The 19,924-nt window shown below is 39.1% G+C and overlaps 1 protein-coding gene across 1 annotated transcript; it reads right to left on the minus strand.

The window, feature by feature from the left end:
* Window positions 1-738: 738 nt before the first annotated feature.
* Window positions 739-19,879, minus strand: Rchy1 (ring finger and CHY zinc finger domain containing 1). The gene is made up of 9 exons (XM_005068152.4): window positions 19,742-19,879; window positions 14,461-14,580; window positions 14,194-14,309; window positions 6,370-6,448; window positions 4,554-4,598; window positions 4,416-4,474; window positions 4,301-4,327; window positions 3,406-3,526; window positions 739-1,376 (listed from the first exon to the last, which is right to left on the minus strand). Exons 1-9 carry the CDS (start codon window positions 19,823-19,825, stop codon window positions 1,248-1,250), a joined length of 780 nt encoding a protein of 259 aa, XP_005068209.1. The 5' UTR covers window positions 19,826-19,879; the 3' UTR covers window positions 739-1,247.
* Window positions 19,880-19,924: the final 45 nt, after the last annotated feature.

Below are 19,924 nucleotides of genomic sequence, written 5' to 3' on the forward strand. Positions count from 1 at the left end.
TGTCATACAGTCCTTGAGCAGGCAACCACGCTGCTCAAGTTCATTTGTGCAACATCCCTGTCCTGTTCAAACCACATCATTTCCTAGCTCTCCTCCTCATCCTTTTACATTCTTTCCCTCCATCCCCTGTTCCTTGAACCTGGAGATCAGGTGGTTGACATAATGACCCATCCATCGCTGGCACATTCATTAGCTTTGGTCTTAAATTAAGAGGCATATTTAATTCTATTATATAAACACAAAAAAGTACTATGAAATGAGAGCACTTGTCAGGAATATCTCATCCCACTCATTCATCTCTTACTTCTGAGAATTTAGAGCGCAATCCATTTGTTTAGGCTGAATATATACACCGCTTGCATTAACAAAATATGCTGATCACATATGAGGAATGGCAGAATGTACCACAAGGGCAGGAACTTTTGTATATACTGTTCATTGTCATCCACAAAGCATCTAGAGCCACAACTGGCTTGCATCTGCTTGACAAATGTCTGCTGAATGAATGACTCTGGAGAAGTAATTTTGGTAGACTGAAAGAAACTACTGCAACATTAATGGCTGCCTTACAGCCTTGGAAGAGCTTCACCATGTTACATCACCATCTTCCCAGATTACCCATACATATATAAAAACACCTCAAAAGAAAGAAGAGAATCTCTTTTACACTATAAAATGACATATTGTCACAACAGAAACAAAAATAGACAGCCTTGAGGAAAAAACTGTAAAACAATATCTCAGTATAATTTTATTAGTAGCTTTTACATAAAATTCCACTTATAAGATCCAAAGGACTGTCTTAGAAAATTCAAAAGCATATTTAATTAGATTTTAACAATAAGAACTTAAAAATTATATTACAGTCCTTAAAATCAAAGACTAAAATTAAATGCAGTTCTATCGAGAACTAAAATTGAACTCTGTGTGCATAGTATCACTTAAAGTTCCATGAAAATATAAAATATTTCTATGAATGTGACTATATCTGGGGCAAACATCATTGACTTCAAAACCTGACACTAAAGGAATTTCTGATCAACACATCCAAAGAGGCTTCATCTAGTAAGAGCTATGGCAATTCCATCCAGAGAGCCTGAATCCTTAGGTGGCTATGATACGACATGCTGTTGCGACAGTGGTATAAAACATCTCTACGCACAGTTAGGACACACTCTGACATCGGGATCTTTTACACAGAGCTTTATCTACATCACAGAACTGTTTTCAAGCCAAGGACAGACTGCTCACTGCTGATCCACTGAAACTCTACGGCCTCCATCTTGAGCAGTATTGTAGGAGTCACAAACCTTACATTTCATGCCTAAGATATGGAATTGGACTGTGGATCGTCTATTACAGTCATTGCAGAGAATCTGAAAAATGAAGAGTAAAAACGTAAGCCTTGTAACTACAAGTGGCACAGTTTGTATTAACAATCATTTGAGAGTCATTTAAAGGTATGAAACACACATGTATGTCAAACATATCTGCAGTGAAAATGGCTTTTCTCTGATGAATATTGTAAAGGTGATTAAGGTAGCTTTGAGTTTAGAAGATATGAATCTGATCACAGAAGACTCATCTTAAAATACTTCCTAAAAGTATATAAAATACAAGCAAGAAAATTAACAGACATATTCAGATCTCATACTCATCATTAGACAAACAATACTTAAAATATAAAATAACACATAACTTCATTATTTTCACTAGCACTCAGAATTTATCTTAATAAAACTGAAATTTTTATAGACTGGAATATTTTTGTGTAATTCTGGCAATGAATCAAGAGCCAGAACACGTTCTAAATGAGTAAAGCCAGAGAGCCTCTTGCTAGCCCCTAACACGATAAGAACTTTATGTCTTCTGGTGTTAAGACACTGAAGGCTCACAGTGTGCATCTGAGAATACATCAACATGCAATTCCATAGCAGTCTTAGCATATGCACATCACATCATAAGCAAAAAATTCCACTGGTTCTTCACATAATTTGGAAAACTACTCCTTTTAAAATACTACTGAAAGGTAGAGCGTAGATACTAAGAAGTGACTTCTAGTAGCTAGTGTTGAGGATTTTTTTGTTGTTTGGCTTTCTCTCTCTGTGTGTGTGTGTGTGTGTGTGTGTGTGTGTGTGTGTGTGTGTGTGTGTGTGTGTGTGTGTCCATCCGTGTCCCCATGTCCATGTGGTGATACACATGGAGACCTGAGGTCAATGCTAAATGTCTTTCCTTCACTGCTCTCCACCTTCATTTTTTGAGACAGCCCCTCACTGAACATAAAACTCAATGATACAGCTAGACTAGCTGACTGGCCAATGACTTTTAGGGACCTTTCTACCTCTACCTCCTTAAGGACAATGTTACAGGCATGTAGTGGCCATGCCTAGCTTTTTCCATGTGTTCTAGATATCCAAACTCAGGTCGCTGTGCTTGGATGGCCGACAGTTTACCAATGTGCCATCTCCTCAATCCTGGGCATAGGGCTTCTTTACAAGTGACAAAAATATTTTAATATTGTGGTACTGTTTGTACAGTTTCATAAATGTACTAAAAGTCACTGAATTGTATACTTTTAAGGAATGAGCTCCAATGTATGTGAGGAAAAAAGCATCTATATGAACACAGTAAACTTTAACCTTTAATAAACATCCCAATTATCATATAGTATCTAAAGGAGCTTCCATTGTCCTTAGTAACAATTTTGTTACCAATATTAATTTTGGAACTTTCCAGTGTGAATAAACCAGAAAGGGTTTTATTGTCTCTTTCTCTGTGTGCTACATATCCAACATTAAAATAGTTATTTGGCTTTGTTTCATCCTTGTGTTCTAAAGTACTGTAGACAATCAGAATATTTATATGTTCAAAAGTTATGAACGCATCAGAAAGCTATTTAATTTTCCAACTCTGATTTAAACTCAATACTATACTTAAGCTACAAGGCAGTCCCTCTCAATTCTCTGTAGAGCCAAAGAATAAGCTAATTGAGACCAAATAAAGTCTATGACAAAATACAATAGGCAGTAAATATTAAAACCCAAAAGCTAGCTTTCATAAACCAGAAAATACATTCTCTTGAAACAAAATTTTGAATAATTTAAGTGAAACACAGGTCAAATAAAACATCAGTGATCCACTTTGACTCTGCCAAAAATTCATAACAAAGTTTTTGTCTGCCATCTAGTGTTGAGGAAAAACTACACAAAGGTATTCTTAGGATTTTGTCTCCCCACAGTCTGATATCAATATAAATATTTTTTAAATAATTTGTCCTTTGCTTTAATTAATTACAATGGCATTCTGTCAAAACAGTAATTTTGGGACACATTTAAACAAAAAGGCAAAAATAAGAAAGAATATCAGCAAGAAATCTAAAACGTTCTAAGCATGGATTCTACTCACATCCACAGTCACATTCTGGTATTCCGATGGCATGGGAGTCTGGGCTACCTCATTATCCAATTGTCTCCAGTACCGAGTCATATCTAAGGCAGAATGCATACACAGTGGACATCTGTAGCCTCTGCAAGAGACAGTAAATAGGATCTATATACAAGAAGACAAAAGCTCACTGGCACATAAACCAAACAGGATAGTATTCTACTTTTCAAGTTAATTTCTCAGGAACCTGAAAATCTATGCAATATATATATATATATATATATATATATATATATATATAATTCTGTCTTATGATACTTTTAAATCCTAAGTCTTAATCATCAACTCTCTAAAATGGAGAACTAGTCAATATTCTTTGTAGGACTATGTCTTAGTAATATCAATTAAACCATTCATTGGCTAAACAACTTTAATTTCTTAGAACACTGATGCAAAGAATTTGTATTCCTTAAAAATTATTCCAATCATATTGCTACTTTTCTAAAATTTTTCAGAAGTTGCTACATTTCTACTCTTTCCTATTTCTCGTCTTAATTTATCTCCAGTTTTAAAGAAAATACACTGGTTTTCTTTGTAGTTCATTGTTGGATCAATATACTGAACTAAAAAAATATGGACACTGTTCCTCAGTGATTAATTTAGTAGCAACTATGTTCCCCAGGATACAGGACTAGAGACAAAAGGTTCTGCCTGTCTCAAGCTATGGGAGGAAACGGGCATGATAAGGGCATGGACAGACATACAGACCTGTTCCCCAAGATGCCACGGCCAACTACACACCAGTTATCTACTCTACTCGCCTCAATATGTGTATCTGTCATACCCAAAACAGGGCACCTAACCACCATGTTTGCCCACCTCCCTACCACCCTTCTTAATTCCACCAAAAACTCACTCTTTTAACATTTCTTCATAACACGTTCTGAAAGAAAATAGAACATTGTTTTAGTAAAAGAAAAACTACCTCCATTATTTCCAAATACCTCTGAGCAGGAAGAAAGTTATCTTACCTATGTAAGAGATGCCCGCACGGCAAGACGTGAGCAACAACGCGGGAGGTGTGAATGTCCTAAAAGGAGAAAAAGTAGTTAGTGCTGCATCAAGACACCAGCAAGAGACTGCCAAAGTGAAAAATATTCCACACTCACCTCCAAGCATATTGGACAATTCTGCCGAGAAACATTTTCAATACACTGTTTAAAGGAGAATCTAACATTAGCAAAAGCATCAACTATAACAGCATTAATAAAATTAATTAATTAATTAATTAAACTGACTAGAAGAGCCAGTGAGCTGACTCACTTGCCATCAAGCCTGAGGACCTGAGTTTAATCCCTGGCAGCCAGATGCTGGAAGGAGAGAACCCACTCCTGTAAGTGGTGCTCTGACCTCCTCATGTGCACTACTAAAAGGTGGAGTTTGTTAGAATCCCAGCAGTTTGAGGTTTTTAGCATGGCAAGACATGTCTAATTATATAGACGGAAATAAGGATAAGCACCAAGATGACTCCTTGTTTTTAATGGAAGCCAGAACAATGAATAATAACTAAGAATTTTTTTAAAAAAACAAACAAAAGAGAGCGCATATGTGCATGCATATATATCTTTATAAAGGCAGTTTAATGCAAAGAAAAATTCTCCAAAACAAATCAATTGAAAGATCTGGGTCATAATCCCAGCTCTGCCGTTATGACTCATTGAAATTTTAGACAAGCTAGCACTTTTCTCTGTTTATAAAATAAAGCTAATACGTATTTCATTTTGGTTCTCAAGTACATTCCACAAACCCACATACCTTAACATCTATGTAATTAGGACATTCCTGACAATTAATGCCATCGCTGAGTGAATTAAATTCAAATGAGATGATCATGCAATGGGCTGGCTGTGTGTATACACACGTGCACATGTGTGTACACAAATGTATTCTATATATGGAAACCAGAACGGAGCCAAAGAAATACAATTCATGAGGCTACTGACTCCAGGCTATCTTCATTTGCCTGTGCATTTAATTTTTTTAATTTAATGACTTTTATTTATCTTGAGACAAGGCAAGTGAGCCATGATCTTGCATGAGCCACAACCCCACCAGCTTATCTTGTTATCACCCCAAAATTTTTAAAGTCAAACTCAATCTTTAACAAACTCACGTTCTGTTTATCGAATTCCTTTAAGCTAAGACTAAGTATCTTGGGAGTTATCTTTACTCAGCATCACTCTAATTCTGAGTTATCATTTCTTAATGTTAGATATTCATCCTAACTTTCTTTACTACTCCTCTATGTCTGTATGTTCTCTGTCCCTGTCTCTCTTTCTCTCTCTCTTTCTGTGTGTGTGTGTGTGTGTGTGTGTGTGCGTGTGCGCGCGCGCACTCATGTCTGTTTCATCTTCAGACAGGTTTTTATCAGCCTCTTATGGAATGTCCTGTACTTTCATACTTTGCTCTGTTGATCCTCCATTCTTTACATTCTTACAGTAGACAGAATCACCACTATAGGTACAATGTTTCATTAGATTATTTTTAAATAAGAGAGAGGATCTGAGATTACATTAAAATTCCTATATCCACATTTATAAGTCTTAAGTATGAAATGAAATGTAAAGAATACTCTAATTATTCTTAGAACACTGTATAAAAGTTATATTTCTTAGCATTTTCCCTTTTAAAGTTAATCTTAGAAGCAGTATTAATATGGTAATAATCTATGAACCAACAGAGAAGCTGCCAGCAGTATGTTAATATCTGCTATAAGCATTCTTACGTTACAGAAAACAAAATGTAGATCATATGTTCTCAGGCACATATTTTAGATTATCTACTTAATTCTGCTTTTTAGAAAAGCAAAAAACATAATTGCAGTTGCTAATATATGAAAATTAGCATGCTTCCAAACACACTACAATTTAAACTGGCTTTCAAAAACACTAACAGTTTTTAAATCATGCGAAATGAATCATATACCTTATGTTTTCCTCGAAGATTCATGGCAAGGCATAAATTACACTTCAAGCAGTGGAAAAAATCTTCCTTTGGACCAATCCTATCAAAACATAACATGAACACCAAAAGATTATTTTTAGTACATGATAATTTGTTCACTATATAATACCCAAACTCAGCCCCACTGTAAAAATACTAAAACCACACTGAAGAATATGGAGGAACCTCCATCTTTCCAGTGTCAGAGGTAACCACCACAGCAGACTGACATTTCTGTCAAGGTGACTATAGATGCATAGGACAGATGCCCACAATTTGAGCTTTATTTCTTACACAATTCTACAGATGCTGTTCTGCAACTTATTTAACACTTAGTAATCTATCCCAAGGATTGTGTCTGTCTACTGAAAACTACTTCAGTCTTCATAGCGACACAGCAGTCATACAGTATGGATGTATCATAACTTTCAAAATATTTCCTTATTGATAAAATGCACAATCTTTCTTGCTACAATGATATAATAAAAAAAGCTCAGCTAGCATTTAACCCATATTTAGATTATATTTTCTAGTATCCCTAAAAGTGACACTATTGAGTCAGAGAGCACTGGTTCATTTACTGTAATACTGACAACTTGACCCTCTAAAGACTGCTAATTTACATTCCCATATGCATGAGCCATGTTCCTCACAACCTGGACAACACGGGCACATGTATGATAGATAAAAAATGCTATCCTAACTTTCATTTCTCAATTATAAAGACTATTCCTTAATGCTAAAGAACTGTTCAGATTTCTGTGAATTTTCTGTTGACATGCCCTGCTCATTTCTCCACCTGGGTATTTGTCCTTCACCAACTTAAAAGCAGCTTTATACTGCTTTTATAGAAATATATTCATCTTTCTAATTGTGTGCTACTGATGACTTCTCTGGTCTGTTGTCCATCTCCTCATAAAGATCCATCATTACTGTCTACGTAGTAAAAAGCCATCAGGGGCTTGAGAAATGGGTCAGTGGTTAAGACATATGCTGTTCTTACAGAGACCCACATTCAGCTCCCAACACTCATGGTAGGCAGCTAACAACCGCCCATACTCTAGTCCAGGGAATCTGACCTCTACTCTCCATGGTCACCTACATTCACATTCACACGCACACACAATTTAAAATAAAAGCAAAACGTAAGCCGGGTGGTGGTGGCGCACGCCTTTAATCCCAGCACTCGGGAGGCAGAGGCAGGCGGATCTCTGTGAGTTCGAGGCCAGGCTGGACCGACAGCCTCCAAAACAATACAGAGAAACCCTGTCTTGTAAATACCAAAAAAAATAATAATAAAATAAAATAAAAGCAAAAAGTAAAACTTAAAGGCCATCAGTATTTTCCTTTATGGCTTATGCTTTTTGCCCATTATTTAGGAAAAACTTCTGTAAACTGCAGACCATAAATATACTCCCTTTTGTATATGTTAACACTTAAAATAACTTGTTTTTATATTTTCTTTAAGTTGAAGTTCATTATTAAATTTATAATATGAATGGTAAAGATAAGATTGCTAGTTGGTCCCTACATTTCTATTCATTGCTTCTTTTACAATAAAACATTTACTTAAAAGGCAGTTATTCAGACCTATCCTGAAAATGACAATTTCCCAGCTTCTTTGGAGGTTATGAAAAGAAAATTAAAATTTTCTTGTATGAGAAGAAAGAGTTCTATGAGATGACTCAGCAAGTAAAGGCACTACCAGCAGGCCTTTAGTTCAACCCCTGAAACTGAGTAAAAGAAGGGAATAGACTCCTTCCAGCAATCCCCTAGCTTCCACATGTATACCATGGCACACAAATGGAATGAATGAATGAATGAATGGCAAACGGAAATTATTTTTTAATAAAGGGGAAACAGCATACCTCCTCCTCACAGATCTAATCATTTCCCCCTGCTCAGAATATGAGCCCAAAGAATCAAACAGGAAAACACCAAGAGTCAGAATGTGGAGAGGATGTTACATCATTTAACTACCTGAGTCAGACTTTTCCACAGGAAATAAAATTCAGCCTTTCATGAACCACTAATGAGTTTCCGTCACAAAAAGTCATATGATAATGAATACACACATTTCAAATTTGAGTTTTTATTTTCCAAATAGGTTATCAATTAACTTTTTTGTGTTTTGAAACAGGGTTTCTCTGTATAGTCTTGACTGTCCTGGAACTAGCTCTATAGACCAGGTTAGCTTTGAACTCAATGAGATCAGTCTGCCTCTGCCTCCCAACTGCTAGAATTAAAGGCGTGATATCAATTATCTTACCTTTTCCCAATTTAGAATATCACTTTTGCTTCTGACTCATATTCATAAATACCTGATCTTTCCACTACAGCAGAGGACTCAATACATTTAAAAGTAACATAAAAAGTTATAGTGAGAGGATAATTTCAACTGTGCTGCAAATGCACGGACAGACTTTAGATTCCCTTTTAGTAGTTCTGTTATTCAAAATAACAGTGGCTGGAAAGGTGGCACACACCTGAAATCACCGCCCTTGGACACCTGAGTCTGAGGTCAGCCTAAGCTACACTAGGACTCTGTCTCAAAACAAACGAAAAGGAATCTTTAACAGCACACATTATTTCTGAACAGAGATAGCATCTATCAATCTATGCAACAGGCTTTACTTCTCATATCTTTTAATAAATCTTTGAAAAACCAAGTTCTGTAAACCCTCTAGATGAATCTTCAGTGTGTCATAGGCACCCCTTAAAGCAACTACTGAGGGGCTAGGGCAACAACTGCTCTTCCAGAGGACCTGGGCATGGCTATATATTATTCATGATTTTTTAAAGCTTGCCTGAGGGTACAGAAAGCAAAGCTAGCCACAAACCATAGAGCCAGGCAATGGTGATACACAGCTTTAATGCCAGTCATACTAGACAGTCATAGAGCCAGGCAATGGTGATACACAGCTTTAATGCCAGTCATACTAGACAGTCATAGAGCCAGGCAATAGTGATACACAGCTTTAATGCCAGTCATACTAGACAGTCATAGAGCCAGGCAATGGTGATACACAGCTTTAATGCCAGTCATACTAGACAGTCATAGAGCCAGGCGGTGGTGGTACACAGCTTTAATGCCAGTCATACTAGACAGTCATAGAGCCAGGCAATGGTGATACACAGCTTTAATGCCAGTCATACTAGACAGTCATAGAGCCAGGCGGTGGTGGTACACAGCTTTAATGCCAGTCATACTAGACAGTCATAGAGCCAGGCAATGGTGATACACAGCTTTAATGCCAGTCATACTAGACAGTCATAGAGCCAGGCAATGGTGATACACAGCTTTAATGCCAGTCATACTAGACAGTCATAGAGCCAGGCAATGGTGATACACAGCTTTAATGCCAGTCATACTAGACAGTCATAGAGCCAGGCGGTGGTGGTACACAGCTTTAATGCCAGTCATACTAGACAGTCATAGAGCCAGGCAATGGTGATACACAGCTTTAATGCCAGTCATACTAGACAGTCATAGAGCCAGGCAATGGTGATACACAGCTTTAATGCCAGTCATACTAGACAGTCATAGAGCCAGGCGGTGGCGGCACACACCTTTAATCCTAGGACTCAAGAAACAGGCAGATGGATCTCTGTTAGTTCAAGGTCACACTGAGCTACACAAAATTGATCCAGTCTTAAAGAGAAACAGCTCACTCAAAGGTGATCTCAGTACTTGGGATCATGTACCTTTAATGCCATGATATGAGAGGTATAAAAGGAAGAGGCAGCAGTCTGGGATTGCAGTCTGAGGTTTGGTGAGAGATCTATTCTCCAGCCACACTGAGGACAGGACAGCCCTTTCAGCCTGAGAAAGAGGAAAGAGCTAGTGGCCAGCTGCTTTGCTTCTCTGATCTTCAGCTTGAAGCCTGAACCACAGTATGAATCTCTGGGTTTTTATTAATCATGCTACACCTGGGTTCCATTATCAAAATCTACATGGCAGCTCACAACCATCAATAACTCCAGTCCCAGGGGATCTGATGCCCACACATGGGGTGTAGCCAAAGCACCCATACACACCAAATACATAAAAATTTAAATAAAAAATCAACTACTGAGTCAGGCACAGAGGTGCACCCCTTTAATTCCAGTACTCAGGAGGCAGAAGCTAGCAGATCCGGCCCTGGTATATAGAGTAAGTTCTAGGCCAGGGGGCCATATACTGAGACCCTGTCTGAAATATATAAATATATAATTCCACAATTACTAAATAGACACGTCAAAAGACTTTTTTAAAAAGTGTAAACATCTACTAAATAGTTGAAGTAATCATAACCATTCACCTCAAACACAAGTCACATGATTCTGATGCCCAGTAACATAAAAATGAAAACATTTTCCATTTAAGAATTTTATTAATTTATTTACATTTCAATCCCAGTTCCCCCTCCCTCCTTTCCTCCCACTCCCCCTACTCTTCCTCCACCTCCCATCTGTTCCTAAGAGAGGGTAAGGCCTCCCCTAGGAAGTCTACTAAGCTTGTCCCATCATCTCATTGAGGCAGGACCAAGGCTCCTCTCCACTCCCACACCCCTGTATCTAGTCTGGACAAGATATCTCTCCATATAGAATGGGCTCCACTAAGTCAGTTTGTGCATTAGTGTTAGATCTTGGATCCACTGCCAGTAGCCTCATACATTGTCCCAGTCACACCATTGTCACCTATATTATGGGAATTTAGTTCAGTCTTATGCAGGTTCCCTATTTGTCAGACCTGAGCTAGTGATCTCTCACTAGCTTGGGTCAACTGAGTCTGTGGGTTTCCTCATCACGGTCTTGACTCCTTTGTTCATATTTCTGTTCCTCCCTCACTTTGATTGTACTCCAGGAGCTTGACCCATTGGTTAGTTGTGGATTTCTGCATCTGCTTCTATTTGTTTCTGGAAGAGGGTTCTAGCTTCTCTGGGGTTCTGGATTGTAGGCTGGGTATCTTTTGCTTTATGTCAGTATCCACTTATGAGTGAGTACATAATATATTTGTCTCTGACTCTGGGTTACCTCACTCAGGGTGTTTTTTTTGTTTTTGTTTTTGTTTTTTTTCTAGTTCTGACCATTTGCCTGCGAATTTTAGGATGCCATTGTGTCTTACTCCTGAGTAGTACTCCACTGTGTAAATATCCCACATTTTCTTTATCCATTCTTCAGTTGAGGGGCATCTAGGTTGATTCCAAGATCTGGCTATTACAAATAATGCTGCTATGAACATAGTTGAGCAAATGTCCTTGTGGTGTGAATGTGCCTCCTTTGGGTATAGGCCCAACAGTGGTACTGCAGGGTCTTGAGGTAGGTTGATCCCTAATTTTCTGAGAAATCACCATGACTTCCACAGCAGCTGGACAAGTTTGTACTCCCAACAGCAATGAAGGAGTGTTCCCCTTTCTCCAAATCCTCTACAGCATAAGCTAAGAATTTCTTAAATACTACTTCAGATTATTCACACCTTAGTTCCCGTATGATAAGGACTATGATAAACTTAAAAGCACAATATTCTTAGAGATCTGTTAAGTATGGTAGAAATAACTGAAAGGACACTACAGAAAAATCACCACTATTTGAAGTTTTCTTTTTGTACTGCTCAAAGCATTACATCACCTACTACAAAGCATTACACCATCTATTACGAAGTTTACATCATCTATTACTGCTAGTATTCAGGCATCTATACTGGCCTGTACTTGGGGTTCTGATAGAACACACCCTCAGCAGCAGCCACAAAGAGCACCACCTGTGCACATTCACTACGTTCCCTTTTAAAAGAGCCCTGCCACTGCCCATCCTTCTCTTTTCTCTCTCTTCCCTCTTCCCTCTTCCCTCCCTCTCTCTCTCTCTCTCTCTCTCTCTCTCTCTCTCCCTCTCTCTCTCTCTCTCTCTCTCTCCCTCTCTCCCTCTCTCTCCTCTCTCCCTCTCTCTCCTCTCTCCCTCTCCCTCCCTCCCTCCCTCTCTCTCTCTCTCTCTCTCTTTCTCTCTCTCTCTCCCTCTCTCCTCTCCTGCTGCTCCCATCCCAAAGGCAGGTCTCTCTCCTCTTTCCCTTTTTATGATCCCTTTCCCTAATAAAAAAATGCTGCTTGAACCCTCTTCTCCAATGGAGTGTTCTCTCAAGCACTACTTTTCTTAAATTACAACAATTACAAAGGTGTTTAAGTATGAAGACACCTTTGTAGACTTTTTCAGTTTTTCATCCAAAATGTAAAAAGTAAAATAAAAAAAGATAAATGAAGAGGCACACAGCATGCCAGACTGTGGGTTTTTTTCTTCCTAGCTTCTACTAACATTTTAGACCAGATTGTTCTTATGATAGGGAACTGTTAGCACACTCTAGGAGTTCTAATAGTATTCTTGGCTTCTATCCAGAAAACCTCAGAGTACTACCCCTTCCCTGGTTAGAACAGCCAAAAACTGTCTTCACAAGTGAAATATCCTCACCAACATGACCACCCAAACATGAACTCAACAAGGACATCAATGAACATGCCAAACTGCGTAGGAAAAAAGCCCATGAGGCTTCAACCGTACACAAAGAACTACAGCAACTGAGTAAAGCTGGGAGCAGGAGGCGGCCTCCCCAGGGAAGACCACACCCAATGGTTGTCCAGTGCCAAATGGTCAGCCCAGAAAACACACATGCAAGTTAACATTATATCGACTGAGCAGGTTATGTGTAGGAACATATATGTACATACAAATACATATAGACACATACATGTGTACATACACACACACTATATATATATGTGCTTGTAACAAGTAATGAAAAAAGAAGTCATAAATTTGAAGGAGTGGGGAGAGGTATGTGGAAGGGTTTGGAGGGAGTAAAAAGAAATATTGTGATTAAATTACAATCTCAAAACTAAGAGAAAACAAGAAGAAATACTGTACTGAACTCTAATGATAAGCCTATCGGCAATAAATCAGATTACTACTTTCAAATGACTATGGTCTCATTTGAAAAGAAAAGTCAGGCAGTGGTACACAAATTTTTAATCCCAACACTCCGGAGGCAGAGGGAGGCAAATCGAGTTTGAGTCCAGCATGAGACTATACAGCGAGCAGTGAGAACCTATCTGAAAGCAAAACAAGTTAATTTTTTAAACGATTTAAATGAATGAGAATGCCCCCCACAAGCTCCAGTATTTACATACTTGGTCCCCTATTGGTAGCAACATTTGGGAACTCTGTCCCTGGTGAGCTGAGACACAGATGACTGCTAGTTCTCTTTCTCTGTTTCCTGCTTACAGTGCAAGATGTGAGCTCTCAGTTGCCATGCCTGCCACCTGCTGCCAAACTGTCCCTCATGGGGTGGGGTGGGTGGTGGGTGGGTAGGTAGGGGTGTGTGTGTATGTGTCCACCATCACCACTCTAGCCCCCTGGAACCATAAGAGAGAGAGAGAGAGAGAGAGACAGAGACAGAGACAGAGACAGAGAGAGAGACAGACAGAGAGAGAGAGAAAGAGAGAGACAGAGAGACAGAGAGACAGAGACAGAGAGACAGAGACAGAGAGACAGAGACAGAGAGACAGAGACAGAGAGACAGAGACAGAGAGACAGAGAGAGAGAGAGAGAGAGAGAGAGAGAGAGAGAGAGAGAGAGAGAGAGAGAGAGAGAGAGAGAGAGAGAGAGAGTATGTCCACCATCACCAACTCTAGCCCCCTGGAACCATAAGCTCAAACTCTCCTCCACGTTGCCTCAGTCATGGTGTTTTATCACAGCAACAGAAAAGTGACTAAAGTAACTAATACACTATTATTGCCAAATGTACTGGAAATGATTAGGACATTTTATATACAGTACCTACAAATTCCACAATTCTCGCAATGATACTGCTTCTTATCTTTATCAAACAGATGGCATATACCGCAGTAATATTCTCCAAACAATGTGCCACATTCTTCACAAGTCTGCTGGGCCTGAAAAGGACACAATAATTAAAAACTCCAGTAAATTTACCAAAACTATTTAAAATTCAGAATTCATATTTAATCATGTTTATCTTATTTTTACATTCTAATTCATCTTAAAACTTTAGAGAGAAGTAAGACAGGTGTCATAAAAGCTTACACGCTGGATTTTTTCACAGTTGATGCACTGCACTTCCTTTACTTGGAAGCGATCTAGCTGATGATCTTCATTGGTGTCATGACACAGCCGGCAAGTATAAAGCTTGTCACAACAAGGTGCCTAACACCCAGGGGAACAAAGGGAAGACAAGAAGACAAGTTAATTATAAAGAAAGAAAGTTCCTACCTCCTCCTCTGGATCAAGGTCAGAGATTACAACCAATGGGTCCATCCCGAGCATTCATTTCTTGGCACATTTGATACTAATAATCTTTCCCTTCAATATCTGTTTGATTCTAAACACAACTTTAAAACACAAACATTAAGACAGGCAGAAATCTCTACACAGAAAAATCAACCCACAACATCTGAATCTCATTCTCAGCCTACACAGTAGATAACACCTTCTTAGACACTGCCAGAAAAAAAAAAATCATTTACACACCTTAACATCTAAACACAAATGTTTTAACTTCACTAATATTTACTGATCATGATGCACACACCTAATATTGCACAGGATTCAATAAATGTAAAAAATGAGAGACAGACATTGTTTCTTTTTCGAGAGGGTCTATCTATTCAGTCCTGGCTGTCCTACAACTAAGTAGTACAGGCTGGCCATGATCAAATTACCCCTGCCTCCTAAATGCAAGGATTAAAACATGCATCTCCACACCCAGACTCACTGATTTTGAGAATGTTAAAAATTGTCAGTTGTCCACTGAAATCTGTTCCTCTCTTCCTGAGCAGATTACTCAATTATTCTACATTTGGATCCCACAGACGACCATATGCCTTAAAATATGTCAAAATAATACAACAGAAAAAAACTTGACTCTAAAATGACCAAGTAGAACAGAGATCTCTCTTTACCCATCTGGATAGCACTTTGGAATTGTTACATGGAAAGAAATGTATTCTTGATTATTTAAACCTCATTATTGTTAAGTATTTCATTGTAAGTGCTTAACTTTTATCCTGTTATTTCAAGAAATGCCAGGCTTGGGATGTAGATTATTGGTATAATACTTTCCTGGCACATGCAAGGTACTCATTTCAAGCCCTAATCCCAGAATTCAAAACAGAAAAACTCTTTTTTGAGGGGGACAGGGGTGGGGGAGTGAAATGATCAAAATGTATGAGATTGTCAAGAAAAAAAAATGCACACACAGAGTTGGAAAAAAAGAACTTCCCAGGCCAGTTGGCTAGCCTAATGTTTTCCAATGTACTGTTACTCTGAATATCTGCACATTCCTGACCGTTTCCCAACGCTGTTACTGAAGTTTATCTTTTGAGTGCTGTAACACTTTATTGACTTCTTTTTCTCCATTACTCTTGACTAAGTTTTAGTGATGAGTACATCGACAATAATCCTTCCAATAACCTAAGTTTTTTCACTTTAGATGGCCTTGTATCCCAACCCTCCTCTGCCACACAGTCTCATACCTAAGTGTGAACACAATGTTCAAAGAACTTTTGTTTACCGTGATCAATATCTCATATCAGAATTATTCATGTTTCTCTTTCATGAGTCTTGACTCCTTCCCCTCTTGAGAAAATGTCTGCCATATACTCAAGCTTGAACGACCAATTATTTTCAAATAAAAAAAATGTTCCATGAACAAAGCAACTAATTTACTTACAAGCCAAAGAACCTTTACTCAAGAAAAACAAAGTGCTTGCTAAGTTTTCCATTTGTCAAAATTATTAAAGATATGTACATGAGCACGAGCTAAGATTTGATGAATATTATTAATTTTAGTGCTTCACTAATGACATTTTTAAGTGCAACTGGCTCTGACTATGCGTATACTTACAGTGTACCTGATTACAATACAAAATTACTGTTTGATCCACATACAGAGACTAGTTTTAACCATTGCTTTCCACCATCAGTACAAATGTCAACACACTGGATACAGAATATCTACTATTCCACAAGGTAGTTTTTTAAGAGATTCTGCTGCTCCAGAGAAAGGACTATGCTAGATCTGTATCTCAATTCCAAGAATGAAACTCTTCAGTCACTAACTCCTTGTTTCAACTAACTCCTAGTGTTCCCTTGCTCATAACCTAGCTGTCTCCTCCCTTTCTCCAAACACCAGACAACTAAAATAGTAACAACACTACTTAAATCCACTCCTACCCACTGACATACATTGGAAATATCTAACTACAGTTGAAGGAAACCACCTTTTTTGTTTGCTTGTTTTTAATTCCAGGGCATTATTGTGCAACAGAGAAGACTATACTTCTGCATGCCTGTCCCCAAGCTTTTAAATGTTATACTCTGAGATTCCTGGAAATCCCCTTCATGATCTCCATGTGAGCTTTTAAAGACTATAATCAGGAAAACTCCAAGTTTTCTTCCCTTAAACACAGATACCATTATTAACAGAACTCGTTTTTTACACTAGTAGTAAAAATTTTACTAGAATTTATCACTAAACCATTTATTTATTTATTGTCTTCACATCTTCACTGTCAGGCGACTTCCTGTTCTTAATTTCTTGGTGTAATGATCAATAAAGATAAACGTCTTTGAATTTTCTGCACCTTTCTTGACACCTGAAATTACTGTTGCTTCATTAACAACTCAGAAAAAAAATTTTATTGACACCATTTCGTAGTTAACACTTTCATTCTTCTAGAGACGAAGCCTTAAGATCTAGCACAGTGATTCTCAATCTTCCCAATGCTTTGGTCCTTTAATATAGATCCTCATGTTGTGATAACCCAAAACCATAAAATTATTTTGTTGCCACTTCCTGTGATTTTGCTATTAAGAGAACCAGTGATCTAGATGATCGTTTTACAACTTCATCTTTAAAGCTCTAACACCTCTTCCTTGCTTGCTACTAATCTCACCATTAAAATAGGAGTAATCAAAAGAAAACATTCACCCACAAGATCTATCAACCTTCTTGAGAATATGCTTTATCTTCTAGATAAAATTAGACAGAAACTAGAATCACTTGGGAAGAGTGAACATCAACTCAAGATTAGCATCCCTCAGACTGGCCAGTTAGAACATCTGTGAGGCATTGTCAACAGGGGCATCCCTGGGCAGGTGATCCTGTGTTATATAAGAAAGGAGACTGATCGAGCCATGAAGTGCAAGCCAGTAGTAAGCAGCACTCCGCGGCCTCAGCTTCAATTCCGACCTCCAGGTTCCTGCCCTGCATGAGATCCTATCTTGGCTTACCTTATGAACTGTCACAAGAAGTGTAGGCAATAAACTCTGTACTCCCTAAGTAGTTTCTGGTGATGGTTATTACAGCAATACAGAAGCATACTACTGACTGCCTTGTCTTCTTTTACAAAGACTCTACAGTTAACCCAGGCTTGCAGTTAAGATTGGCTTCACTTTGACTATTCAAGAACAGTAGTCCAAGAGTGTTCCCTTTTCCTGCTGCATTAAAAAAGTCCTCTTTGATCACTTTCCCAGTGTGCAGGAACATACTGTAACACATCTTTCAGCAAAACAGCCACATTTTTGCTCTCCTTTGCAATAAAAATCCAAAAAGTCTGTTATTTCCAGTATCCACTCCAATAAAGCTTTGCCCTGGATCCTTTCACTGACACTTCTCTTGTCAAGATCAACAGTGACCTTCTCCTGCCAAGTCAAAGGTCAAATGTCTCTCCTTACTCCTTGTCTTACTTGAACAGTTGCACTTGATCACGTAGATGACTTGTTCCTTCAAACACCTGAGTTGGCCTCTCCTATTTAAGGGAGAGGGAGAGGGGAAAGAGCAATGCTTGACACTCAGGGAAAAGCAGCTGAGGTGCCATGAAACACAAATTGGGCTGTCCAATTTCTTTGCAGGGGCCAGGGAAGAGCAAGATGTTAAATTCAGTTCCATTATCTCACTTTGAAACCGTGAAAGTTATCTCAGTAGAAACGTAATCAGAAGAAGAGTACTCAACTGATTACACATTTAATAACTGACCAGTCTGAAAGAATCTCATCCAAAGCAATGAAACAAAGTTCGCCCAACTGTGGCCTACCAAAAGGGTCTGAGTTGTCTTACAGACCTAAACTCATCACTTAATCGAGGTCATTGACCAGCAGCGCTAACTGGTAAAGTGAAATGACAAAAAAGATGAGGAAGACTGATAGTTGTAATTAACATTTACTACCCACTTCTGGGGATACACCTCCTAAATAGTACATGTGCACTCTAGAATGCAATCATCATATTGTTAATAAAAGAGAGACTTTCCCCTTGGCAATGGAGATAGAACCTACAGACTCTCTGGTGAGGTCAGTACTCTAGCAATGGTTGATAGACAGATCCCCATTTCTTTTCCTTCTTGGCAATGGCACTTCCAGGTTGGCATTCCTTCTGCCTCAGCTTCACAAATACACGTTTTTTACCACTAAGACCAGTCATGACAAAAGGAACTTCTAAAATTGCCATTTTATATGCAAGCCATTTAAAAAGCAGCTTGCTCAAAATTGCAGGGCAAATTGGGGGCAGAACTAAGGTATGGGGGAAAAGCTACAGGATTCCAACAGTCAAGTTTCTTTTCATTGGGAGGAGACTTCCGATGGGTGGCACCAGGGCCTCCAGCATTTTAAGCACAAGTTCTACAGCTGAGTTACAGCCCCAGTCAAGTATCAGGTTTTCTCAACAAAATACTCACACTGCTTCAAAAAAAAAAATCAAGAAACTCTTAATTGTGCGGGGGGGGGTGCACTTTTAAAAACTCTAGAGGACTAGAACGTTTCTCAAGCTGCAAAAATAATTGCATTTATGTACTAGGTACGTCTCCAAAATCCAACTTAATGGCGATTACACAACTGTCTCTCATACCACACTTTTATATTTTCTCCTTAACAACAAAATGAAGCTGACCAGCTATCCCACGTACTTACTACACGAGCAGGAATCACATTCTGATTTTCCCCTGGCTTATCCTCCTTTCGTTACCATCGTACACATCCGACAGTGGTCCTGGACAGGCCTGACACTGCCTCTTTCTACTGTCAACCGCCAATGACGAATAAACCCACCGGGTAAGTGACGCTGTGGCAAGGCCCGGCTCTCTACAGACAACAAGAACTTTGCAAAGTACAAAGGCTGAGAGCTACCGTCGAGCTCAAGCTCGCCTCGCCAAAAACGTTCCCTGCAAGGGGCAACCCAACTCCAGGTGCAGAAGGTATCTCAACTAGCAGCTCGGCCTGAAACTTCCGCCCAAGACTAAACCGCCCAGGCCCACCTGCCCCAGCCCAAGCCGGCGGCATCTTCTCAGGAAGCGCCCTTTCAAGTCGTCACCTTGAGGAGACAGCCTCGGTCATAGTGCTCGCAGCCCCGCCGCCCTCGCTCCGGGCTGCGGACGCCATCTTCCGTCGCCGCCATCTCCTCCACCTCCCCTCACAATCCACAGGACCTTCCCCCAGCTTGGAAGCCACGCCTCAGAGACGCAGGGCCGGCCAGACACCCCGCCTCCTCGCCGCG

Source organism: Mesocricetus auratus, unplaced genomic scaffold, assembly GCF_017639785.1.
Source record: "Mesocricetus auratus isolate SY011 unplaced genomic scaffold, BCM_Maur_2.0 Super-Scaffold_100006, whole genome shotgun sequence".
In the NCBI taxonomy this organism is placed as follows: Eukaryota; Metazoa; Chordata; class Mammalia; order Rodentia; family Cricetidae; genus Mesocricetus; species Mesocricetus auratus.